At 40.2% G+C, this 26,333-nt stretch overlaps 2 protein-coding genes across 4 annotated transcripts in view; both read left to right on the top strand.

The window, feature by feature from the left end:
* Nucleotides 1–18,462, top strand: part of tmcc3 (transmembrane and coiled-coil domain family 3) — a 37,683-nt gene extending 19,221 nt beyond the window's left edge. For all 3 annotated transcript variants that reach the window (XM_070928842.1, XM_070928843.1, XM_070928844.1), the window contains exons 2-5: nucleotides 14,090–14,260; nucleotides 15,021–15,802; nucleotides 16,545–16,680; nucleotides 17,715–18,462. In XM_070928842.1, coding sequence (XP_070784943.1) covers nucleotides 14,090–14,260; nucleotides 15,021–15,802; nucleotides 16,545–16,680; nucleotides 17,715–18,017 — 1,392 coding nt within the window. In that variant the 3' untranslated portion in view covers nucleotides 18,018–18,462. The remainder of the gene's footprint in view (nucleotides 1–14,089; nucleotides 14,261–15,020; nucleotides 15,803–16,544; nucleotides 16,681–17,714) is intronic.
* Nucleotides 18,463–22,458: 3,996 nt separating this feature from the next.
* eri1 (exoribonuclease 1) lies at nucleotides 22,459–26,118 on the top strand. Its single transcript, XM_070929095.1, has 7 exons — nucleotides 22,459–22,617; nucleotides 23,664–23,845; nucleotides 24,050–24,266; nucleotides 24,364–24,447; nucleotides 24,529–24,638; nucleotides 24,756–24,870; nucleotides 24,952–26,118. Exons 1-7 carry the CDS (start codon nucleotides 22,543–22,545, stop codon nucleotides 25,192–25,194), a joined length of 1,026 nt encoding a protein of 341 aa, XP_070785196.1. The 5' UTR covers nucleotides 22,459–22,542; the 3' UTR covers nucleotides 25,195–26,118.
* Nucleotides 26,119–26,333: the final 215 nt, after the last annotated feature.

Genomic DNA, 26,333 nt, shown 5'->3' with positions numbered 1-26,333 from the left:
GATTTGGCGTAGAGCTAATTGATTAGTTGATCAACACAAAACCACTTTAATTAGCAATTAAATGCTTAAGCATTTTTTGTAGGACGGAGTAAGCAATGTCAAGACATCAACTTGGGATTTAGGAAAGTACAATTGACATTTTACACAATTTTCTGGCATTTTATTGACCAAACAAGTAATTGATTAATTGAGAAAATAATCCTTAGTTGCAGCCCAACCTTACTGGTCTTGAGTGTTGATGGTTATTGTCCTTAACAACACAACGTTTAATTATATTCAACAGGTCAGGGCTTGTTTTGTTTTTTTGCTGTGCCTCTGTGGGATACAGGAAACCAGTTTTATGGGCAGTACACACACACACACACACACACACACACACAGTCCCCCATCAGCACCACAAATCACAGTGACGAGCTACGAGCTAAGTCGCGGCCTTTGTTTGACCATAGAGAGAGGAACAAAATGGGAGGAGTGAGCGTTGTTGAATGGGAGCTGACTGATGGTCTTCGCCTTCGAATCGCTCCATTGGTTATTGCGGCGAGGTGCGATCCACTCAATCGCGTCTGTTGTCGGGGCAACCGGTGGAATCTGTTTCTCCTCCTGAAATAAAACGGCGGTTAAACTCATTTAAATGAGGGAAGATGTGAGCATGACGGGACGGAGCGCAACAAGAGAAGCAATCTGTGAAATGTGAATTATTGAGACATTTCACATGTAGGTACACAGGTTTATCTCCCTCTGTGTCTTTTCTCTCCCTGCTTTTGGATTAGGGATTGAGTGGGCTAAGCTGACAGTGAATAGACACACACCAGAAGTGATGCTGGGTGTGTGAGTAACATGGTGCGGATTAACCAGCACACAAATACTCTGCCCATCAAAGAGATCCTGTGTTGGTGGCTAAAACACACACACACATAGCGGTTTTTCCCTAGTCATATCATATAAAGCTGATTCATTGCCAATTATAACATATGAAGCAGATGCATTTAGCTAGCTGCCTAAATTTGGTTCAACCTCTTCTAGCATTTTATTTTCAAACCACTCAAACTCAACAGCGCAGCTTCTGCATAATCATTACAGCCTGCTATAATTAGTCAGGAATGAATGAATTCACACATTAATGTGAAAACATGTGGCCCAGCTCATGTTTCTACCCAGAAACTGTGCAACATTTGGTTAGCCTTTAGCACAGTGTTGTCATACTTGAAGCTAAAACGAATAGTCAGTTAGCCTAATAAATTAGACAGTTCTCATGGTTGATAAATCTTGGTTGCGGTCACTTATAAAGCCAAATATTTGCCAATTCCAGCTTCTAAAACATAAAGATTGCTGTTTAAATATAATTGGAAATTAAATATATTGGGGTTGTAGACTGCTGGTGGGACAAAACAAGCTATTTAAAGGCATCACATTTGGTTTTCTTGCATTTTTAACTATTTTCTGATGGTTTATAGATTAAACAATTTATCAATTATGTCTTGACCAACAGCCAAAATTAAATTTTCTTTCTCCTTTGACTGTCTGTTTGTGACATTATTGGTTAAAAAAAATTATTTTATAATTATAATTTTATAATTATTAAATAATTATTAATTGACTAATTATTTCAGCTCTAGCGTAAATAAAGTCTGCATCATAAATAAATAAAGAGTTCCTGCTGCTCACACACCTGCCAGTCACTGCTATGTAACTCACAGGGAGTGTTTGCATGTGTTGGTGTGTTGACAGAAGATTACATGGTCATTCAGATTGTGTGGACATATTTCAAAGTTAGTATCAGTACTCATGCCAACATTGCAGAGTGTTGGTGTGTCAGTGTGTGCGTGTTAAGTGCTGTTTACTGAATTAGACATCCTAAAATGGAGTGTCTCTCTATAGAGGCTTTGAATATAGCTGAACTCTTTCCTCTGTTATATTTGGCATCTAAGTACAGAATGGATGAGTGTATGTGTGGCTGCATGAGCATCTTATAGTACATCCCAATTATCTAGAATTTCTGGAATATCAAGGAATTGAGATTAGGAATATCACGAGTGTTGAAAATTAGTCACATGACAGGACTGTTGCAGTATTTTCTTTGACTTCTTTAATGCTTTTTGTTCCATTAAACGGTTTTCAAACAACATGTACTGAGAATCAGACAGTCTGTCCCTTTTTCTGGGGAGAAAAACAACAAATAAACGTGCAAAGAAAGCCATTTTAAGCCATTATTTTATGCATTATAGGCACATTTTGCCGCTGATTACGTGGATGTCTTGTCTGTGCTGGTGGTCTGTGTAGCCACACTGAACAATTGTAAGATTAGCATGTGATATTATATTGGGTTAGCTGGCCATATACAAACTGGGTTAGGTTACATTATCTCTTGGGTCGGTTGGTCCACCACCTTGGTTCAGACTGAAATATCAACAACTATATCAAGTTTTTTTTCTTCTTCTTTATTTAGGTTTAGCTGTAAAAGCAGACTTAAAGCTGCTATAACATTCAGTATTGTGACTGAACTGCAGAGTGGCATGAAAAAGTAATCAGTTTGTGCGTCATCGACTAAAACGAGTTGAGCACTTTACATTTAAAGTGACTGTTGCTTCTCATCAGATACTCAGTGCCACTAAATTGTTTTGATTAAAAAATCTATTTGGTGTTTTGTCCATGTGGGGGTTGAAGATGAGCTGTACAGACTTTTCTGTTTCACATGACGCTTCTTTCAAAACTGACCGAGTTGCCAGTTTATTAGGTACACCTAGCTAAAACAGCCATGCAGCAAAATGATTCAAGTTGTGATTCAACAGCACAAACTACAGCCTCCAGAATGACCTCTCTAAAACTGTTTCATCAAAAAACCCAGACTGTAGCTAAGCCATTTTGTCATTTTTGGTTGGAAAAGTGAAGGAAAGGAGGGAAGACACCTTGTCTGCCTGTGACCTCAAGTTTACCCGCTGTATGTCAGAAACAAGTGTTAGCTGCTGTGAAGCCTCCTGGCAGAAAGAAAAAAAAAACAAAGTTGGTGTAGACGAAGAATCTCAGTCATCCGGGTCATGGGACATCTAGACAGGGCAAGTCATAGCCAACAGGACTATATAGTTCCTCTCATCCACTGATTTATAGTTCAAGTTCCAGATTCAGACTTGATCGAGTATGGGGCTTTTGATTGAATACTTTTTCAATAGTCTATTTGTATTTTCTAAATATATTCCTGGAGCTTGGAATAGGAGGATAAAAATAACTTATGATGAATAAAAACCCCATACTTATATTAGTATATAGGTAAGGCTGTATGTATTTATTTAAATTCCACTTGGATATCTCCTGGGACAGTTTATACTGTACAGGCTGTTCAGATTAAAAGGAGGTCAGTATATTGTGCTGTTCAATGCTGGTGGGTATACATATCAGAATGAGGGATGGCTCATAAAATTATTAATGAATTAATTAATTCATATATCTGTTGGCTAAACTAGGCTACTACAGCTGACTGTGATAGAAATTTGAAATGTTCCCTTACAGGCCACAATATAAACTGTGACCTCAACTTTGTTTGAATTCTCTGTCTTTTAAAACTCTAATCCGATTCTGATGGTCCACCTGATGAGTTCAAACACTGACCTCGACTTTTTGCAGCCGGCTGGATTTTCTCTGTTTCTCGCTCCCTACTTCTCTGTCACTCTGCGTCTCCATCACTTCCTCTGCCTCCACGCCCTTTAAATCTCTTATTAAATCTCTCCTATTTTTGTCTTTTTCTCAAGATTACAACCTCACACATCTGTATCCTCACCACGCTTTCTTTCCTCCCCGAGCGTTTTAGGCCCCTTGCTTGAATGGGAGCAAGGGCTGCTGGGTAATCTTTGCTCTGGAAAGCGGAGATTAAAATCTCAGATTACAAGAGGAGAGGAGAGAGAAGAGGAGGGATTACAACTTTTTTTTTTTTTTTTTGAGTCCCAAACTGGATGTGGGTGCGTAAAGCAGGTCATATACAAACACACACATGGTTCAGATTGTGTAGATCCATTCTCACACACTCATCACCCCTTCCTTCAGCTTGTGTAGTACATATTGTGCTCAGTTTTAAAGCTTTGTGTATGTGTTTCTGTATATGTAGGTGCTGTATTACCAAGCCATTAGCTGATGCTGAGCTCCCCAGATAGTAAATGGATTGCCAACAGTTCATTGATTTCTAACTCGATATCCATCAAAACCCTCTCTTTCTCACTGGAGTGTGATTTATTGATTCACTGTATTACCTAGTTTCTCTCTGGTGTAGTTAACAGAGGAATGTATTGGACTAAATCACCTCACAGTATACATCACAGAAAAGCGTTGCTCTTTTCTTTCTCTGTGTTTTGCTGAAAAAGTTCTCCAAAAGATCTCTGTGTAGTTCAACAAAAAGTTTATTTAGGCTTGTACCACAGCAAGATATTAAAGGATCCCTTAAATTGTAGGAAATGTTCCATATCAACTCTATTTTAAATTAAACAAACTTTAATGTGCCTCTCTAAATATAGCATCATTAGCATCATTCATTTAGAGACATTAGTTTAATTACTATGAACAGATAAGAGCAGATTACTGAAAAGATTGGCAGCTGCACACTGCATTTAACATTGTGCGCCATGCAGTGTGATTTCAAAGCAAATCATTTGTACTGTTCAGTTTAGATAGTTTCATACTTTAAAATGCATTGTTGTTGTTATGAAAGGCTGTTTGTCAGCTCTTATCCCTCTCTCTCTGCAACAGAGAAGTGCTGGAGAGTAGAGACGAGTAGCAACATCCTCTTTACACCAGGAAGCTTTGGAGTTTGTGCAAAACGTGGTTTGAAATGCAAAGCACATTCAAGAACTGCTGTTTTTAGCCATGTGAGCGGTGTGGCTCTAGGGATGGAAATGTTGGTCGTTCGGCTGGTCGGTCGGTCCATCCACTTTGGTCCAGACTGAAATATCTCAACAACTGTTGGAGGGATTGTTAGCATTTAGCTCAAAGCACCACTGTGCCTATGAGTATAACCTCACAGAGATGCTAGCCTGGCTGTAGACTCTTAGTCCTGTTTATTCTAATGTACCAGTCTAGATTATTATTTTGTTTGAGTGGCTATAGTTTTGTAGATCTTTATCGTAAGCGCTTGTTTTCTCTACATGCAGCTGATATTCAAGCATATTTTAGCTCATACAACACCTTGACTGACTTGACTGAAAAACGTATTACTTTATAGTTAGCTCTGCTGCATAAGTCTGCACCAGTAGTCCCCAGCCACCTTTCCTCTGGGAACATCTTAACTGATCACAGTTGGAAAAGGGGAATAAATGAGAATGAGAGCAGGACATCTCAGTCGGTCTCTGACTTACTCAGACGTGCCCTCCTCCTTCATCCCTCCATCTGTGGTTTGTTAATGAGGCTCTGGGGGGGTTTTCTGAGGCCATATCACTGCAACACTATGACACGTTCATACTGTATGGACATCTGAGCTACAGAAGCTACAGAGCACTGCTAGAAATATGATCTCATAGCACATATATTGCACACAGTTGCATCTGAAGTGTTGAAAAGCACTTCAGTGAAATGCAAATTTCATTTTGCGTTATGTGATGTTACAACTTGTGATGCTCTCTCCCAAATATGTTTTCAGTTTTTTTAAAGTTAGTATAAATCCTGTGCCAGTTTAGCTTTTAATCCTCATTCCTCTGGCCGAGCAAGAGTCACACCCTCTATTATCAGGTCGTTATACAGATTATACAAATGTGACACACCTCGGGATTTAGGTGTGTGTTGTGGCACTTTAGATTTCTCTGAAGGATGAGGGAGGGGCTGCAAAAGTTTCATTAAATAGCCATCAAATGAAATGGTTCACAACACAATACAGCTTAAATGTTAATATATAACTGCTTTCAGATGAAATGCTCTTTCAGTAACAGAATCATTGTTGTGTTGATTTTCCTGACATTTATTTAAGCAAGTCATTTCAAACAAACATGCTTTACATCCTGATGCATGCACTCAAAAGTCAGAAGCACCACCCCAAGTAGGTAGCGGCAATGATGCCAAATGCTTTTCAGATACTTTTGATTGATTCCTTGTTGTCTTTATCTCTATCTCACTGATTTTTGGTGCATCTGCAGGTGCACGATTTTCAGTACTGAAGTAGTCGAGACGAGACAATATGACAATTTGACACAAGTGCTTTTGAGTCAAATAATTTTAGCCTCTGGATAAAGTGGATATGTCCCATTCAGCCTGCCTCGAGTTCAGTATATGTGTGGGTTTGTTCGGAGAGCAGCCTGTTGGGACTTGAAATCGTTTTTTCAGTGCGTCGATGCAGAAATCAGGCACATACTGTTTACTTCCCCTCAGCCCCACCTTGGGTTTGGCCTTAGTATAGGTATGTGTGTGAATTACCAAAGGTAGAACAAAGGCGATGTCGACACAAAGTGAAGGCAGAACCTTATATGGAGGTCTTTGGATAAGATGCTTTTTAAGTCTAACAGTGTGTGGATCTCTGTTTTGCTCTGACTCTCATCCACGCTTATAATAATAAAATGATAATAAAGTTTATGTATGTAGCATTTATTGAAGTCTGTGATAACCAAGTGCTTTACAATAAGCATAATACGTACAACAAAACAAATAAACAATAAGAAAAATAAAAGTGAAGAAATCAGACAGCAAGAATAAAATCAGGAAAAACTATTGATAAAATTCCATTTTTCACAAATGTACATGTAAATATACACATTTAATTGTAAGAAGGGAAGTAATACAGAAGATACTGAGTTCATCAGGCAGGTCTTTACATCCACTTTAAAGTTTGGGCTCGGTAATAAAGTTAGTGTCAAGGTTACAGTTGAAATGATTAGTCAGTTAATTGATGAGTAAATTAACAGAAAAGGTCATTTTTCAAAGCAAAAATATCACTGATTCCTGCTTCTAAAATGTGTATGTTTGCTGTTTTTTAGTCTTCTGTGATAGTAAAACTGAATATCTTTGGGTTTTGGACTGTTTGCAGTTTGAATATGATCATCATCCATCATTAGACCCTTGGATCAGATAAGGAAAGACCATCAATTTCCTGTGACAAAGGTTTTTTGGGGCATTATGTTAAAATGATGAGATCCTTGTTGCAATGCTGAATATTTCCTAACATCTTTGTGTTTGTATTCCAGCCCATTTTTCCATCTGTTCTGTGACTGTTTTGCTTTCCTTTTATTCTCTGGGTATTTCTCTGCCGTACCTCCTGGAGCCTCCCATGGGGAGGTGTGTCTGTCTGCCAGCTCCTCTTCCCCACAAGAGGTTCCTCTCTCTGGTCACAGAGTCACGGCTGATCCCCTCCAGGCACGAGGCTCTCCAGTCCAATTCACATGAACCAAATGTTTCATTTCACCTTAAACTGTCCCTTTTTTTATCATAGGTGAACTGAAAACTCTTTTCTATCTCTGTATGTGACTTGACTACAGTTCAAAAACCACTAACGGTTGAATGAACACACTCGGAGGAGCCTCTGTCACCAAAACCAGCCTGTCTTTCTTGGCACAAATGATTTCCTGACAATTTAACTGTTGGACCATAGCAAATCAAATATTCAGTGTGGTGTTATGCTCATATGCTTATTATGCTGCTTATACTCAGAGGTTTCCCTTTGCAGATGTGAATATAGGGAGAGTTCCTCTGCCTAATTATTAAAATCACTTTCATTGAAGTCAACTGAGGAGATAAGAGAGGTTTGCTTTGGAGATAAGAGAAGTTACGAGCCCTCAAACCACAGCAGTGGAGATGTAAAAGTTAAGAAAACAGAATTAAGATAATGTGAAAACTATACGACGCAGGGTTAAGTAGCCTGCAGAGTGCACAAGGGTAATCTTAATGATGAATTGCACTATTAGAGACCCAGTATGGGACTGTTATTCATTTATTATTCATGCAACACAATTATTTTCTACCCATTTTTGTTGTACTTGTTCCAGGAAGAGTTTTAGTTATCCGCCTGCACAAAAGGCTCTTTTGCTTTTCAGCATTTCCGAGTGGATTTGTGTCTCGCAGCTGGATTTGAATTCAATTGCAGGTGCAGTAGTTTGTGTAACCTGTATGATGCATTAGGCTTGGTGTACGAGTTTCTCTGGAGCCCTCGGGAAGTGCAGTCATAAATTACCAGGGATACTCATCCGTGTTAGTCTCAAGTCCTGTTGGAACAGAGTGGTCTTGGCAACTCTAACAGGATTTGCTGGATTAAGCCTTTCAAAACTTCAGTGTCTCAATTGTGTCTTGAGTACATCTCCATATTTGTCTAGAGTGCTGCTGTATGTTCTGTGCTGTTAAGTAAGAAAGAGATCATGTTGGAGGAGGTGAACTGATAGCACGGCCAAATACCCAACAAAACAAAACAGAAAAACATATAATCATCATCTATTTTTAGCCAAGCTAGTGATGTGACTCTTGGGATGTTGGTCAGCTGGTCAACAACTTTGGTCCAAACTGAAATATCTCAACACCAATCGGATGGATTGCTGTTATATTTGGTACAAACATCCATGGTGCCCAGAGGATGAGACCTACCTGACTTTTGTGATCCCCTGACATTTCCTCTAGCGCCTCCATGAGGTTCATATTTAAGGCTTTGAGTGAAATGTCTCAAAACTGTTGGATGGATCACCATGAAATTCAGTACCCATATCCATGCCCCCCTGTGAACGTGAGGATTGTTGCTTTTGTAGTAACTTAAGTGATCATTCATGTAGCACCATCATCATGTTTTCAAACATTTTTATTTATCCAATACTTTGGTTTATGACTAAAAACCTACTAAACTGATAACTTTCCCATCTGTCTCAGCTGTACTTTGCATTTAGCGTGCATTAGCATGCTAACATGCTAAACTAAGATGATGAACATAGTAAACATTATACCTGCTAAATATCAGCATGTTAGCATTGTCATTGTGAGTTTATGGTTCCCTTAATGTAGCATAATGCATGAGTGTTGTTGCCATGGTTACTTTGCAGCTCTCTCATAGGTTGAAACTATCTTTGTGGTGTCTATCCATGTATGAGGCAGTTACATGTCATCTCGCTGTGATGAGGTAGCTTCCTGTGATTGGCTTAAAAAGCCCGGTTTTAAACATGGCCTCCACTAAATCTCTTGATCTGTGTTCTCCCAATCCCATTATTTCCTCCCCGACACTCAAACACACACCAGTTTAATTCAGCCGGTGCTAATCTGGTGTGCTGTGTCAGACAGTGTGTGGCTCCATGCTGGGTTAGAGCCGACTAATAAATGACTAATGTGGTATAATCTCTGTTACATTCAGTGTTTTTAAGCGCCCATTTGTCACGGAGAAGAACAATGAAGGATGAAGAATACATTATTTGGCTTTAGCTTTGGCTTTCACATATTTAGCTTTACATTCATTCTTCTCTCTCTGGTACCAATAAGCAATTAATTGATTAGTTTATTTATGTGCATATTTATTTGTTTGTTTATTTTATTACTTGATTAATCATTTTGTCTGTACATTGTCTTCTCGTTGTTTGGTTGTTGTTGTTTGGCATACCTTAAACTGAGTAGGTTACCATAAGTTCTAATGTACACACACATACAATAGGAGTATGATGTCTTATCAGCACATTAAAGTAGCTTCCTGTGTGACTGTTGACATGTATGTACTGATCTTAACTAGCATTCAGAGGGGACTTTACATTTCCTGTGAACAGCCTTGACTTGATGGATCAGTGTTGTGGATCGATTTTTGTTCATTCGTCACTGGCAGACAGTCGCTGATTGGTCTTTGTGGGTTGGTAAAATTACACTGAAGGGGAGGATGAGGGACGACATGTTTACCGTTTCCTTGTCTCTGACTTGTCTCTACCTCTGGCTCATGTTAGTGGAAAATAAATTGATGGATCGGAGGCAGGAATAAATAACTTCTGACTGGGTACTTGGGGCAACAAAAGCAAGGTTTCCCTGGGCACTTTCCTGTGTATTTGTGCCTGGCCGTCGTCTCCCCACGGCAAGGTCCCTTCTTCCAGCTCCATCAATGGCTTAGTGGGAGTTGGAGTAGCACTTGCTGGCCCACTCTCTCTCTCTCTCTTTTTCACATACAGTGCACACCACAAGCTTCCTCTCCAGTCTCTAATCTTAGATTTTCAATATAGAAAGCAATGCAAATCACACACCAACGCACAGACACACTATATCTGCCTCATTTTGAGTGCTTTACATGTTGTTTTTTGTTGAATTTCCAATAGTTTAGGCCTTCGATTGATTATTATTTTCATTTTCAGTTAATATATAGATTATTTTTAGCCACGCTCGCGGCGTGGCTCTAGGAATGACAAGGTCAGTCGATCACTTTGGTTCAGACTGAAATATCTCAACATCCAGCAGATGGTTTGACACAACATTTTGCACAGATGTTCATGTTTCCCAAACGATGTTTCCTACTGAGTCTTGTGATTCCCTGACCTTCCCTTTAGCGCCACCAGGAGATTTACATTTGTGGTTTTAAGTGAAATGTCTTGACAACTATTGGATGGATTGCCACGAAAGTTGGTAGAGACGTTCATGTTCCCCTCTGGATGAATTGTTAAAACTTTGGTGAAGATGTGTTCATCGAGTGCCATCATCAGGTCAGATTTTTAATTTGTCAAACACTTTGGTTTATGACCAAATACCTGCAAAACGAATGACATTCCCTTCAGCCTCAGCTGTACTTTGTGTCCCCAGGCCCACGTTGTCGTCTTCACGCTGCTTGTTTTGTGTGACTAGAGATTGAAAAGTCAAAGATGTTTAGTTTACAACCTGATGAAACGCAGAAAAGCAGCAAATTGTCACATCTGAGAAGCTGGAACAAGCGAGTATTTGACAGGTTGTGTGCATGATAAATGACTTGAATGCTTACCAAAGCTGTCGTTGATTCATTTTCTGTTGACTGACAAACTAATGAATCGACAAATCCTTTCAGAAATAGTTTGCAGTCTGATCTGCTTGTACGTGGAATTGAGAGGATCATTGTTCCTTGAAAGAAACAAAAAAGGCAGAATTTAAACGCAGTAGAGCGTTGACTTTTGTGAGATTTTAGATGGTTTTTATATGCATCAAAGCTTCCACACCAGATTTGAAGCCAGGAAGCTGCAGATGTTATGTAAATTAACCAACTAAGCTACCAGAACTTTACATGTTTTGTTAGCTTTTCCCTTTAGGCTGTCTGCTGTGGACAATTTGATTGAGAGCATTTCAGTCAAGTTTTATTCTCAGTAGTTCCCTCCAAGGAAAATTGGAGCCCATGTTTCACTTTTTAAGGGAAATGCATTCTGCATTCACACTTTTTTTTTCTTGGAGTTGAAGTTTCAGACAAGTGAGTATCCGAATAGTTCCTCTGTATTTCCCAGTGGACAAATGCCCGACTGTGTTGTTTGTGTGTTTTGGCTGTGTGTCCACCCATCTGTATAATAATCTAAATGGCCTCAGTGCAGACCGGGGTCACAGGACGAGCAGCGGCCAGATATCTGCTCTGTAAAACGCACACGTGTGTCCTCTGAGGCATATGGTGCTTCTGTGTGTTCACATGTTAATAATTCCCCACTATCACCCTCAGACCCACTTTCCAGTGGATGTTCAATACGTGTGTGGACTGCAGAGTGTGAGGCACTGCCAGCCGCTCGTTTACACACTTGAATCTCTTGCAACCAGCTGATTTATGACCAGGCAGTTTGTGTGTGACAGGCAGCAAAGGAGGGAAGGAAAAAAAATGTTGGTTTGTGCAGATTAAAGTGTGATCTGGTCACAAATGTTTTTACAAACACACAGCCTTGAATCCAATCCAACTGAAATCAAGGCTGTGAGTATTGTGAGTCCAAAGCAGGAGGTTTAGTGTATGCTGCAATAGAAAGACGATGTACTGTATCTTGATCGTTGCCACGTGTTATCATTCACTAATTATTAGAGGCTTTCTAATAACTGAGGCTGCAGCTGGTAATGACTTCATCAATTTTGATTATTAAATTGCCTGCTAATTATGTCCCAGATTAACCTTTTACCACCCACTGTTCCAGTGGAAGGACGCTAGCACTTTTGACGCTAGTAGTATGAAAAGTCACATTAATATTTACATGTAGTAGATGTATATCGCCAGTGGTTATGGTATTGTTTCTGGGGATTTGGGAGTTTTAATGACATAAAGCAGTGGACATAAGTTATACAGGGTGGGTGTACAAACACACTTTGATGTGAACAATCTATGGAGTTCCCCTTTAAGGATGTGTCTGATATTCTTTGACACAACAAAACTTTTTTCTATTGTAGGCACATGAAAATAAATAAATATGTCAAAATTAGGGGATGTTTTTAGGAGCCTTTCAGACTACATTTGCAGAAAAAATACTTTTTGGGGATTGGGTCACTATTTGGAAACATAATCCAGGCATACTGCATGGCAGAGTGTAAAAATAAAACCTTAAGAATATGGTGTCTCCAGGGGATTAAGAATTAAGGGCTAATGGCCTTACCCTTACGGCTATAAATGGTTTTTAAAAAATCGCATCACAAGCTACCAGAACGTTTTTATAAAGGAGAGGAAACCAAACAAATCTTCCATTCGTGAAGCTTCAAATGGCAAATGTTGTATATTTTTACTTAATGTTGTTTGTCTCAGTGTTATTTACAACAGGTTTGTTCTGGCTGCATTTCTGGCCGTCTGGTTGGACCGATGGATGTGTGATGTTCTGAGGGTGTTCGCCATCTGTGCTCAGGAGTAGCAAGAAGTTTAGCTTAATTCAGAACAATTGATTTGCATGAATGGACTCTCTTTTAGCTAAAAAAGTTGCAAACTGTTCGATATTGTAGGACTATTATTCACTGCTAGGGATGATGATTGCTGACTCTGCAGGATGTATCACAGGCTGTACAGCCAAAAGCCACAGGACACAATTAAAGCATCGTGTATTCTGCTCGTCTATGTGTAAGAAAAAGGCAAAAAAAGAATAAAGCCAAAAAACCCGCCTTCAGGGTATGTCAGCAGTTTGCTCATATGTGTGTATCTTAGAGCTTAGTCTGTCTGTGTGCGCTTTGCTGCCGTGGCAACTAGAGTTACCACATACTAATATTTTAGGTTGCCTTACATAATCGTCTGCTTTTGTCAATACAGAGAGTGGATTTTCAGTACAAGAGGCACTGGGGGCTGTTTGTTTGGAGCCCTGGGCTCCACGCTGCTCCACTAAATGACCATTGTGCAGTCTTAAGACTAAGATTTACTGTCTCATCAGCTGCCTTTTTCTTCCTGTTTCCCTCCAGTCTGAACACAAGAATCCTCTCAAGACTAAGCACTCAATACCCTTTTGATCCTCTTGTTTTTCTTCTTTAGCTCTGCTCTTATCTTCTCCTTCTTACCAGTGTGGTTGTGTATTCTTACTAACAGACAAGACAGCCGGTCGGAAGATAAAAGAAGCTTTTCTACAAAGCTACATAAACACACCTGATATTTTATATCAATGGTACGCGGCAGGTTTTTGACCCATAGTTTAGGCTGAAGGTCTGTACAGGCTGCAGCATCTGTGCAAAGTCTGTAATATATGTATTTTTTACTGTAAGTATACCACTTATTGTACTTCAAGGAACTTTAATTTTCTCTGAAGTTGTTGAATAAGGCATTTTACAATTTTGCGCCTCCTCAAATACTAGTCTGAACTGTTTTTAGCCAATGCTAGTTTCATGGCTCTACGGATGGCAGCCTCGTTGTGTCTGCTAACATTGTCATTGTGAACATGTTAGCATGCCGACATTAGTATTTAGGTTTAAGTACATCCTCACAGACCCGCTAGCATGGCAGTAGACTCTTATTCTTGTTGGTACATAGTTTAGTGTGAAAGCCTGTACAGACCTCAGAGACTGAAGTCTGCTGCACACGGCTTTGCTTTTTACACCAACATGTATTCCATTGCAAGTATAGTACTTGAGTAGAGCTGTCATTTTCTCTCTGTGTCAGATGTTGTCTGGCTGTTGATTTTCAGCTGCACTCGAGATGACACTCTGAATACTGAATGTTTGTTTACTTAAAGCTGACTCGATTAGCCAAAAATTTTATATTTATTCTTCATTCTTCTGTGTGTGTCCACAGGCGGAGCGCAGCAGTAGCGATGTCAACATCCTCAGCATCCCGGTGCCCATTCGTCGCGGCGGCTCAGAGTCCAACCTGGACGTGGTGGACAGTGTTGGAGATGATGGAGTGGGCCTGGATTTCACCAAGGGAGCGCTGGGTATCGACAGCCTGCAGCAGAAGATCCTCAAGGTCAGAGGAAACATTTCTCTTTGTAGGTTTACTGTGTTTGACCTGTAGAACGGTGTGTACGCATGTGACACGTGGACCCTCTGAGCAAACATCACACAAGAGTAAAAGACTAAATTAAATAGTCTCCTTAGCTCGGTTCGGTGGTACTTTGTAGAGCAGTTAAAGCAGCATTTCTTTATCAAATAATGAGCCAGATTTCAGTTATGATACTACAGATACCAATCAAAAATATTTAATTAAGTGGTTGAGTTAACAAGAAATTGTGCTCTACCCCATCCTCTGATTCCTTTTCATTATAGTCCTCGTTCTCTCAGTTTTAATTAGAAATGGTAGAAAAGTCTGGAATTATTTCCACCATAGGAACATTAGACATCGGTGGAATTTAGTTTCACTGCAATTTGATCTCTCTCAGTTGATTTTGTAGTTTATCTTACGTATTTTGGAGCCGTAGCCGAAACCTAATGAAGAGATTATTAAAAATGTGAAGGATTTCTGCTCCCAGTGAGTAATACAAGCACAAAGTTAGTTTCAAGAAATGAGAAAAGTACTCATTTAGGTTTGTATTCGCAACACTATGGAGGAGCTTTGGCCTTCACCAGACTTCACCGGGATATTGAAGCATATAATAACAACAAACTTTGTCATTACAGCCACACGTTCAACAGGTTTACAGATTTTACATTTTGGAAAAAAAGAGCAGTGGTTGGTATCCGATCGTTTTCATTGGAAATCCATTTTTCTCCTTTCATTCCCCATTTAGGTGACAGAGCAGATTAAGGTGGAGCAGACGGCTCGGGACCAGAATGTCGCCGAGTACCTTAAGCTGGTAAACAACGCCGACAAGCAGCAGGTAGGACGAATACGTCAGGTCTTTGAAAAGAAGAACCAGAAGTCGGCACACAGCATCGCCCGGCTGCAGAGGAAGCTGGAGCAGTACCACCGTCGCGTGAAGGACGGCGAGACCAACGGGAAACACAGCCACAAGGATGGCAGCAACAAGGAGTCTGGGACTCACAGCAAGGAGGGCAGCCTGCGGGACGTCAGCGCCACCGGACGGCACCCGGCACTGGATAAAGTGAAGACAGTCGGGCCTGGTGTGTCGCTCTCACCACCGTTCTTCTTCAACAAGTCGCGGGAGTTTGCTAATCTTATCAGGAACAAGTTTGGCAGCGCCGACAACATCGCACACCTCAAGAGCTCCATGGAGACGGGGTCGGGGCTGCAAGTGGATAGTGGGGCGAGGGGTCTGAGCGGGAGCGCCACCACAGTAGCCAAGGCGACCAAGTACCAGAGCGATGATGAGTGCTCCACGGGGACGTCTGCATCTGCTGACTCAAACGGGAATCCAGCCGGAGGATCGGGGGCGGGATCTGGAGGTCCAGGGAGGTCAGACTCCAACGGGCGGATGGGGGAGGTGCTGGACATGGTGCGGGAGATCAGGGAGGGTCAGGCACAGCTGGCAGAGGACATGGAGACTCTGAATTCACAGTTCAAACGAGATTACAGCTACTTCACACAGATGATGCAGGAGGAGAGATACAGGTAGGATTCATTCAAGGGTGCATTTTATTGAGTTTAAACAGAAAGCAACACAGAACAGGACCACATTTAATCTCCATCCAGTCAGTCAGCACAACATAAACCTCACTGTGATGAAGAAGATGAAAAAAATAATCAAGATGAATAAAGATTACAGAGATAAGATTTTCTTGTAAAATACTGGATACTTTGACCTCCTCGTGCCTCTAAAAGTCCTTCAAATGAAACTTCCCAGAAGGAAGAATTACTCTTTGGTTGAACGACCACACTGAGGCCATAACCTGTAGACGTATGAACGCATCAATATTGCTTCATTTTAAGGTGTCTGGAAATCATTCATCTTGATCAGCTTAATATTGAACCCTAAAATATTTATACATATCAAAAATAAATACTGATGACAACAAATGTTTGTTTGGAATCCAGTAATCCTCACTCCTTCCTAACACTCCTAACTGGGCAAACATCTGCTGTTGAACTTTGAAGAGCTTTTGACAGTTTTAGAGGGGCCATTATTATGAGCTTTTGTAAACTAAAAATAGATAGTGGAGCTTACACACAAACCCCCAGACTGTTGCTAAGTCAACCAAGGGCAAATGTTTTCAGCAGCTTAGTTGCGGTAGTAGATAAACTGCTGTACTGTTACTCGCCCACACACACACACACACACACTCAATTATGCATTGTTTCTCGCTCTCTCCTTGGCTCTCTGCCTCCACCTACTCTGCGTGTGTGTTTCTGTCAGGTATGAGCGGTTGGAGGACCAGTTAAATGACCTGACAGAGCTCCACCAGCACGAGACCAGTAATCTGAAGCAGGAACTGGCCAGTATAGAGGAGAAGGTGGCCTACCAGGCCTACGAGAGGGCCAGGGACATACAGGTAATGTGTGTCGTGTATACATACAGTTATATAATGCACCACACGCTCACATTCAGCCTTTAACATGTATTTGAACAAGTATAGCGCTGGAATTTCTCTGTTTTGTTGTCAGACTATACAGACACTTAACTCCAGTACTGAAATGACTATTTAGATTTTTTGAATTTTGATAATCTTAAGTCTTAAATGTGAGGATTTTCTGTTTTTTTTAATTGCCAAGCTCTATTTCAGGATGAATTATCTCCATAGACAACGTTTGTGGTGATTGACAGTTGGCTTAGAAGTGCATGAAACTCAACTAAATTATCAGAACAACAGATGAACAACTGTGTTAGAAAGTTCTTTAGTAAAAAGTTACAAGATAAGCCTGTGTGCATAATATGACAAGTTAACTATGAATTCCATGGTACATTTCGGTAAAAGGGAGGCAAAGCTAAAGAGAAACTGAAAATAAACTGTCGGCTGCAGCTTGAATTAATTAGCTTTCATTTTCGAATCGACTATGATGCAGTGTTTTGTTCACAAGTGAAACAACAAAGCATTTTCTTGATTCGTGCCTCTGACTGGCTTCTCTTCCATTCAGTAGCAACAGCTGCCGAGGCTCAAAAAATTGCAGAGAAACAAAGCTGAACCTCCTGTATTTCTATGTTAAGTAACACTGAGGTGCGGAGTGAATTCAACAGTAACGGTCATTTTCACTGTTTTAGACCAATTCATTAATTCTTTTATAATTTGGGGCATTTTCCTTTTTTTAAAGAAAAAAAACGACAGAAAGACATTCAACAATATCTCATGGTTACACACACCGGAGCCACCGAAGTGCCCCCAGCATCTCCCACTCATTTCCAATGTGAAACACAACTCCTGTTCATTTCCAATGCAGCTGATGTCAATTCATATCTAATCCAGTTTCACTGCCCTTCCCTTATGAGTCACTGCTCTCCAGTATCTCCCTGATGTTAACCATACTGTGTGTGTGTGTGTGTGTGTGTGTTTGTGTGTGCGTGTGTGCGTGTGTGCGTGCGTGCGCGCAGGAGGTCCTGGAGTCGTGCCAGACTCGTGTGTCGAAGCTCGAGCTCCAGCAGCAGCAGCAACAGACAGTTCAGGTGGAAAACACCGACGCCAAGGTGCTGCTGGGGAAATGCATCAACATCATGCTGGCTATCGTCACCGTGATCCTGGTGTGCGTTTCCACGGCGGCTAAGTTCACCGCTCCGCTGCTGCGTAGCCGCCTCCACCTGGCGCTCACCTGCGTGGGCGTGTCTGTGTTAGCACTGCTGTGGAAGAACTGGGAACATTTACAGTGTGCTTTGGAACGACTCGTCCTACCGCACTGATCTAGGAGAACAAATGAGACCAGAAGACTTTAGCCGACCAGGTCTCCATGAGGTGTGTCGTCATGGCAACACAAGAACTGAGGAGGAGTTTACATGTAGCCTTACACCAACCCTAGTTCCCCCAGCGATATTAGGCTCCACAGTGACTTGATTTATGGCTTTGCATGTCTAAACGGGGTTCCACCAAATCCACAAAGCCTTTTCCCAGAATGCACCTCCAAAGTGATTCCATCAAACAACACACACAGATGTAAGCTGATATAAGTTATCACAACTGCACAGAACTGTGATAAAGCTCTAATAACGCGCTGTCTACAAGGCTGAAACATGTAAACACGGCACAACGCTGACATGACTGCATCACTACAGTCCGAAGTATCGGACCAATAAGAGATGAATCAGCCTGAATTGATCAGATGCCAGCCATATTATTGGCTTTTGGATTACCCCCCCCCCCCCCCCCCCCCCCCCCACCCTCATCTGGTCATCAGAAGATTCTGGTTGCACCAACAACAGACACTAAAATCTAAATATAGATGAGTGGGTTTTATTGAGGGCATGGAAATACAGGGATTATTTCCTGTCCTTAAAGGGAAGTGTATGTGTTATAGCACCACCTCACACCTCTAAACAAACACTCACTGGCAGTATGTGGCCAGTCCATCAGTCTTGAACCCGCACAGTACGCCTCCTTGTACACCAGCCAGCTGTGACAACACAAAGACACGTCCACCTGAAGGTTGATTTGTACCGTGTCTGTACTTAACTGTTCAGTATTTATGTGATGTTTTTCTCGTCATTCAAAAGGACATTTTTGAAGCCGTAGTTTTAAACTGTGTGGGTGTGTTTGTGTCTGTCTGAGTGTGCGTTCATGTGCTGTACGCCTTCTTGTGTGTCAATACTGAGTTTCATGCTTTGTGAAATATTTGCTGTCTTGGTGAGAGTTAGGTGAGAAGATCGATGCCACTCGTGTCTGTCTACGCTATATGAAGCTAGAGCCAGGAGACGATTAACGTAGCTTAGCATAAAGACTGGAAACAAGGGGAAACAGCTAGCCTGGCTCTATCTGAAGGTAACAAAATCCACCTACCACCACCTTGACAGCTCACAAATAAGTCCAGTCTTTGAGCTAAGCTAAGCCAACCTGCCACTGGCTTCATAGTTAGCATACAGACATGAGATTGGTATTGATATTTTCATCTAACACTTTGCAAGAAAGTGAATGAGCATATTTCCCAAAATGTCAAAACTCCTGTCTTCTTAATTTAATACTATGGGGTTTTTCGTCATGTGAAATCTGTTTTTTGTTATTCGGGTAACCGTTGCTTCTCAAATCTATTTGAGAAATGAACTTGGTCCGTGAGTTGGCATGTTTTGCTCAGTTCCAAAGACTGCAGCTTTAGCATCGACCAGCTAGCATGTAAACTGTGAAGGCCAAGACGACTAGAGAAAAGCTCTAAATGCTTAAAGATCCTGATTTTTTTGTACTGCCTTTTTACAAGGTGAACAGAACAAATTAACTTTTGTGTGAAGCCTTTGATGTTATGCTGCATTCATGTCCGGTGGGAATAACAGCAGCGATTATCTGACAGTCTTGACTTGAAAGCATTGCCACCTGTGGAAACTTAAGCCATGGAGTGACCGTGGGTGATGACTGCTACTACATCTAAATTGCTCATAACTCCTTTCAGGCTTTTCACACTTGACTCTCGCACAGCTGGGAAGTGACTCAGATGATGTCTGCTACTAGCACAGAAAGTCCTGCGCTGCCATCTTATTTTAAGACGAATGAATTAGAATGCAGATTGATGCATTTTGGTTGTTTTACATGAAATAAGCGTCTGTCCTTGCACTAAAATACTGAAATGTCAGTAATCTCACAAATCTGGTCCATTGCCTTGTTCCCAAACAGAATGTTCTACTTTACTACTAAAATAAGTGGCAATATCAGCACAGTAGCAACTGTTTTTCCCACGTGACTTGAATGCAGCGTTACAGATTGGACAGAGGAAACTGAACAATGTAGCTCCATGCTCCCTAACCCTGTATCACTGTGATGATGAGGGGGATGAAGTGGGACTGATGCCTTTTCAATGCAGCTTATTTCTTTTACTGTGTAACTTTGCGTCCCTTCAAAAGCCAAATGTGGAGATTTTTTAAGGCACCTTAGCCTTTCTAAATAAACCTGAAATGACTATTTTCTTTTCTGTTTTCTGACCATTAGTCTTTGATTGGCTCAAAAACTATTTCTGTCTCCTCTTCCAGAGACATGCACCTCTTCTCCAAAGCTGTATTTGTAAGTCCATAATGTATATTTTCACATTTCTGTCTCTTCTATGTGCATTCGTTTCTGGTTATGGGTTTTCCATAACATTATTTTTTTCAAATGAGAGAATAAATCTTTGTTTTTCTAAGATTGCTCCTGATTTTCTGTTTCCTGTTGGTCCTTTTTTTTTTTTATTCCTAACATCCCATCCATTATTCATTATCCATCAGACAGACTGGGTGATGTGAGGATGGGGATCAAACCACTCTGCAAGCATCATAAGGAATTCATACATAAAATGGGTGTAAATGACTTAACAAACACCCACCAGCGGTGCAATGAGGTGGGTTGGTGTAGAGAAAAAACACTAAAGTGTTCTTTCTTGTATTTGAAAGAATATTACAGATATTTTAATGTCTCACAGTATTCAGGACACAATTATTTGTTATCTGCTGTCATAGTGTCCCCATTAAAATATGCATACGCATATGCTACATTTTCTCAAAACCAGAATATGGTTCAATACATTTACAACAATTAATTTTGGTTATTTTGAATTTTAAATGATTAATTTGACTGTTAACTGTAGTTAGCTTGGCCACAGAAATTTCAGTTTCTTCATATTATAACTCATAATTAAAGAAATAGGAAAACACTCGATAAGATTAATACCACTGTCATGTTTGTAAGTTCAATATGAAGCTACAATCTGGAGACGGTTAGCATAGCTTAGCATTAACAGTTAGCCTACCACAAAATCTGCCAACCATCACCAATAAAACTCACAAATTAACATATTATATCTTGTCAGTTTAATCCGTAGAAAAAGTGTACAAGTGTATTGAGTGGGATATGACTATTTCTTGGTGAAGTTACTTCCTGGCCAAGAAATACCACAATATTAGTTTTATACTTCAGTTATTTTGATTAAACAACCGAGATATATTGTGTCAGTTATAATAATACATTTTATTTATACAGCACTTTTCAAACCAAAGTTACAAGTTGCTTTACATGGTTTAACCAGCTAACATTTAATAGTGATCTATAGAGCTGTTTCCACCCGTTTCCAGTCTTTATGCTAAGCTAAGATAACCGGCTCCTGGCTCTAGTTATAACTAACACTGTCCTATCCCTACGCTACACTGATGGACACGTTAGTGTTTTATGGCACATAGAACATGTAGCAAGTCCATTTTCCAGCTGTTTTGTGGATCATAAATCTTTTATCCAGATTCTGCGGCCTCAGATTCATTATTCAGACTGTGTTTAGCTCTTTTCCTTTCTTTCCTTTCCTCCTGCTCTTTGCCCTGCACACTGCTCTGTTTCTGTCAACGTTAATATTCCTCACAAAGGCATGGCTCTCCCCGGCACCGGGCCAGGTTAAGTTCAAACATCTGTACTGAGTCCTGTACATTTTCTAAGGCGCATACATTATATTTTATGTATGCATGCACGGCACAGAATAAAACTTAGAGGAGACTGCCACCTAGCTGTCCCATATAAGCAATGCCTCAAAATTACACATCAATTGTGTCCAATGTCTCTCATAAATGTTACCAGCTGCAACATTAAAGTGATGTACACATTAATGCATCAATTATTATAATCCAGTAATATAAAATATATTATTCTAAAATGGGCCATTCTGTATAAAGAGTACTTTAGGTACATAAGTATATTTTGATACTAATACTTTTGTACTTTTACTTAACTAAGATTTTGAATGCAGAGTATTTGTACACTGTAGTACTGCTACCTTTACTTAAGTAAAATATCTGACTTTGAAAAAGACTACATCTGCCAAAATACAGTGTGTATTGTGAGGCATGTTTTGTATCATCCACACCACAAGATGGCGAAAGTGAGCGTCATGTCGTTTTGGCGCAAAGCGGAAGTCGTCATAACTGTAGACCTTAAAAAAAGTTCAGTGTTGCTGCGGAGAGCTGCCCCTGGCGCTGAAAGAATAAGGCTAAGCTAGTATATGTTGTTCGTATTCGATTTTGACGTTTATAACAGCAATAATAATAATAATAATAATAATAATAATAACTCAAGGGATTAACTTCGTATTTGGCGGCTTCAAAGGAAACACGCGCGGAGAAGTCACACAGGAATGTTGGCTATCCTATTAGCTAATGTTAGCAAGTGTAGCTAGCAAGACCACTAGCGTTAGATTAACATTATTTTCATGACTTAAATTCATGTTAGGTTATTTTTTAAACTGCTGACTAGTTTCTGGATTCACTTCCACTTTAAATGGATGAGCACAAGGAGAATATTAATGCCAAGGACGTCAATGTGAAGATGTCTAATACAAGAGAAGATGAAAAGGTTGGTGGAAGCAGCAAACTAGCTTCATGTTTTGAAATGAGATACAGAATAAACAAGCCATTTAACGCTGAGTCTCTTTGATGTAAAGCTCCGGTAGCAGCATACAAATTGCTCTTAACAAGTACATGGTTCACAGTGATATATAATATCTTTACATTTAAAAACAAATATACTGAAGTGAAGTTACTTCTACAAAAACGTGGCAGAGGGAACCAGCTATAAAAGCTGCCATTTTGTTAATCATCAGAATCAGAAATACTTTATTTCTGGGGGAAATTGTACAGTACCGGTGCTCCCATTCAAGCGTAGAAAGCAGCATACATTTAGAAATAAAAGTATGTACAAAATATAAAAATAAGAAATAGAAAATTTAAAATATACACATTTACAATATTTAAGTGAAAAATAAAAGTAAAAATATATACAACAGCAATGAATATGTATGTCTCTATATATATATATATTTGTATGGATTGCACATTTAAGAATAAGCAAGTAATAGTGAGGTAGGATATGTAGAGGCAGGTCCAAATTTCCTGTCTGTTTCTTCTGAGTGTCTGACACTTAATGTGAAGTTGAAAGGCCATATTAGTGTTTTAGCTTGTTTTAGTTTCTATAGTCACCTGCACAGCAATGGAAGTGTTTTCTTTTTGTTCTCATCAATCAATGTTAACTGTTTTATTGATGATTTATTTCGTTGGGGAGTCAAGCAGTCAATCAGCAAAACAATAAATGCAAATGTATAGAAACACCCACTTCTCTTCCACTCCTATCCCTATCCTATTTTATCTTGTTTTATATTTTACATTTTATTTGCATTTGTATTACTTTTGTCATTTAATTTGCTGCTCATCTGTAAACCAAAGGGAAGAGGGATATTGAGTGACATTTCTGACCTGTGCGCCTTTTACAAATCAGAGCCGACACATCTTTGGACTTTACTCTGACATTATCTCTTTCTATAAACAAACCACATCTACAACTTGCTCCATGCTCTGTATGTTAGGTTACTGTGACTCGTAATGACTGACATGATTATTCCTCAGGAAAAGCCTTGCAGCAGGATATGTCCCGCCGGAGAACCTGATCCCGAAGTGTCCCCATCTCAGTCAAACAGTGACTTCAGTCATCCGGTGTACAAAGAGATCGCTTTGGCTAATGGACACATCAACCGCATGTCCAAGGAGGAGCTTCGGATCAAGTTAGCAGAGCTGCAGCTTGACACAAGGTAAGAGTAGCCACAATACAGAAAGTTTAAAAGGATCTGCAGCAGCTTTTTGTAAATGTTTGAAGTTAAACCAGGGCGAGGTGCACACAAAGATGAATGCAGAAATCTCAAGCTCAGTTCTTTTCTACTGCCAGTATTGAAAGCTACTGAATTTCATAAAATATAAAGAGTGTTTCCTAAACCCTTTTCTCTTTGTGTGTAAAGAGGTGTAAAGGATGTGATGAAGAAGAGGTTGAAGAGCCACTATAAGAAGCAGAAGCTGATGCAGTCTGCAGCAGAGGGAGGACCCACTGACACCTACTACGACTACATCTGTGTGGTGGACTTTGAAGCAACATGTGAGGAGGATAATCCTGCAGACTTCCATCATGAAATCATCGAGTTCCCCATGGTTCTTATCAACACGCACACTTTAGAAATTGTAAGTTGCGTTTGTGATGAAGGTAGGATTGTTCAGTTTTTAACCTGCAGGGTGAGTTTTGTATTTATGAATATGTTTTTCCCCATTTATTTTGCAGGTGGACACCTTTCAGGAATATGTGAAACCAGAGTTGAACCCACAGCTTTCAGACTTCTGTGTGAAGTTAACAGGAATAACACAGGTTGGTGGAGCTCAATTTATATCAAAGTGTCTTCTTTGATATCGGTGTCATATTAATATGACTTTTTGTTTTGTTGAGCAGAAAATGGTCGATGAAGCAGACCCATTTCCTGCAGTCCTTCAGCGGGTCGTAGCTTGGCTTCAGGAGAGGGAGCTCGGGACAAAGTACAAATATGCCATTCTGACTGATGGGTATGATGTTTCAATTCACTAATGATGCAGAATTTGATCTGAATTTGTGTCTCTTCCCGCCAGCTTAGTGAAATCTTAACTGAAGGTTACTCTACTTCTATTTTCCATCTTCTTCAGGGCCTGGGATATGAGCAAGTTCCTCAACATCCAGTGCCGAATTAGCCGGATCAGATATCCTCAGTTTGCAAAGAAGTGGATCAACATAAGGAAGTCATATGGAAACTTCTACAAGGTTTGGGTTTTTGATCATTTGATGGGAGACTGAATGTAAATGCCTTCTTACAAACACCAACCAGCCGTTTTCCTCCTTTAGGTCCCCCGCACACAGACGAAGCTGAGCACCATGTTGGAGAAGTTGGGTCTGAAGTATGAAGGCCGCCCTCACTCCGGGCTGGACGATTCACGCAACATCGCCAAGATAGCTCTACGCATGCTGCAGGACGGGTGTCAGCTGCGCGTCAATGAGCGCATGCACGCCGGTCAGCTGCTCTCGGTTCCCAGCTCAGCTCCCGTGGAAGGAGCTCCTCCACCACATAACCCCCGCAGCAGGGACTAGACCCCAGAACTGAGGCTTGTGCCTACAGGAACCCCACATCCGTCTTGACCTTTTACCCCTATGAGTTGCAGAAGAAAAAAAAACATCCAAAGCACTTTTCACAGTCTTAAAAGTTGTACTTCTTTTTGTTTTGGAGCTTAAAAGCTGTAGTTGGTGAAGGGTATTTAAGATTCATATGTGAGGGTTCCTCTCTGACCACAACTCCATATATTTTTACACCAGATGTCTGAAAACGGCGATCATTCCAGTGTGTTGTGGGAGGATTGTTTTCCTCAACAGCTTCAGTGTTGTCAGTCTGTTAAACTCCCCTCACCCTGCCTTATCGAGCTGCTAATATCCATCACACAATTTGGTCAGAAATGCCTTTCAGTTGTCCCCTGATGGTGTGAATTTTAGTTTTTATTTCAGGTTTTGCTTTCAAGAATACAACTCTGAAAAAAATATTGAATAATTATCATTCTTGAGGCATTAAAGTTTAAAAAAAAATCAACAGTATCCCTGTCGGCTTTGGTCTTTAAAACACCTGTCTAACCATTGTGCAAGTATTGTATACACAAGAATCTACTGCTGCTATCACTGTGCTGTTTGAAGTGCTACGTAATAACAGAGCCATAACATCACACTGTTTGACACTTTTCCAGAGTGAGTTGAAAGTTTGAAAACAGTCCTGTGGACTTAAATTGTCTGTATTGAGATCCTATAGCACCATAAGTAATGAGAATATCTATCATATATATATATAAATACAGTACAGGTTCATTTGACAAACAAATTGATGAACAGCGGAAGTCCGTCTGTTGAGAGTACTGTACAAGACTGTTGTAGGATTCATCTTTTGTATAGATATTGAATTAATTATTTCATGGAGCATCTATTTTAACAGGAACAAATATTCTTCTGAATGCCAAATAATGGAAATAAAATATGTTTCTCTGTTCTTGTAAATAAGGTTTGTCATCTTTGTCCATGGTAAATGTGAATAATACATCCTTGTCACATTCAAAAAGGGATGAGAGGGTTGATCCTGAAACTTTCTGAATCAGTAGTTCATTGTTCTCAACACAAGACAAGGTACAGAAAACAGTCAAATATAACTGAGCTGCAGATGTTGGTGTTACATGGGGTCACTTGATTAAAGC

This window comes from Enoplosus armatus, chromosome 22 (genome assembly GCF_043641665.1).
Source record: "Enoplosus armatus isolate fEnoArm2 chromosome 22, fEnoArm2.hap1, whole genome shotgun sequence".
In the NCBI taxonomy this organism is placed as follows: domain Eukaryota; kingdom Metazoa; phylum Chordata; class Actinopteri; order Centrarchiformes; family Enoplosidae; genus Enoplosus; species Enoplosus armatus.
Note: the sequence above shows the minus strand (reverse complement) of the source record. Positions and strands in the feature narration are given on the sequence as shown.

Coding starts and splice junctions, on each gene's coding strand:
- eri1 (XM_070929095.1), top strand. CDS start 22,543: ATGGATGAGCACAAGGAGAATATTAATGCCAAGGACGTCAATGTGAAG. Junction 22,618..23,663: donor ATACAAGAGAAGATGAAAAG/GTTGGTGGAAGC, acceptor ATTATTCCTCAG/GAAAAGCCTTGCAGCAGGAT. Junction 24,639..24,755: donor TATGCCATTCTGACTGATGG/GTATGATGTTTC, acceptor CATCTTCTTCAG/GGCCTGGGATATGAGCAAGT.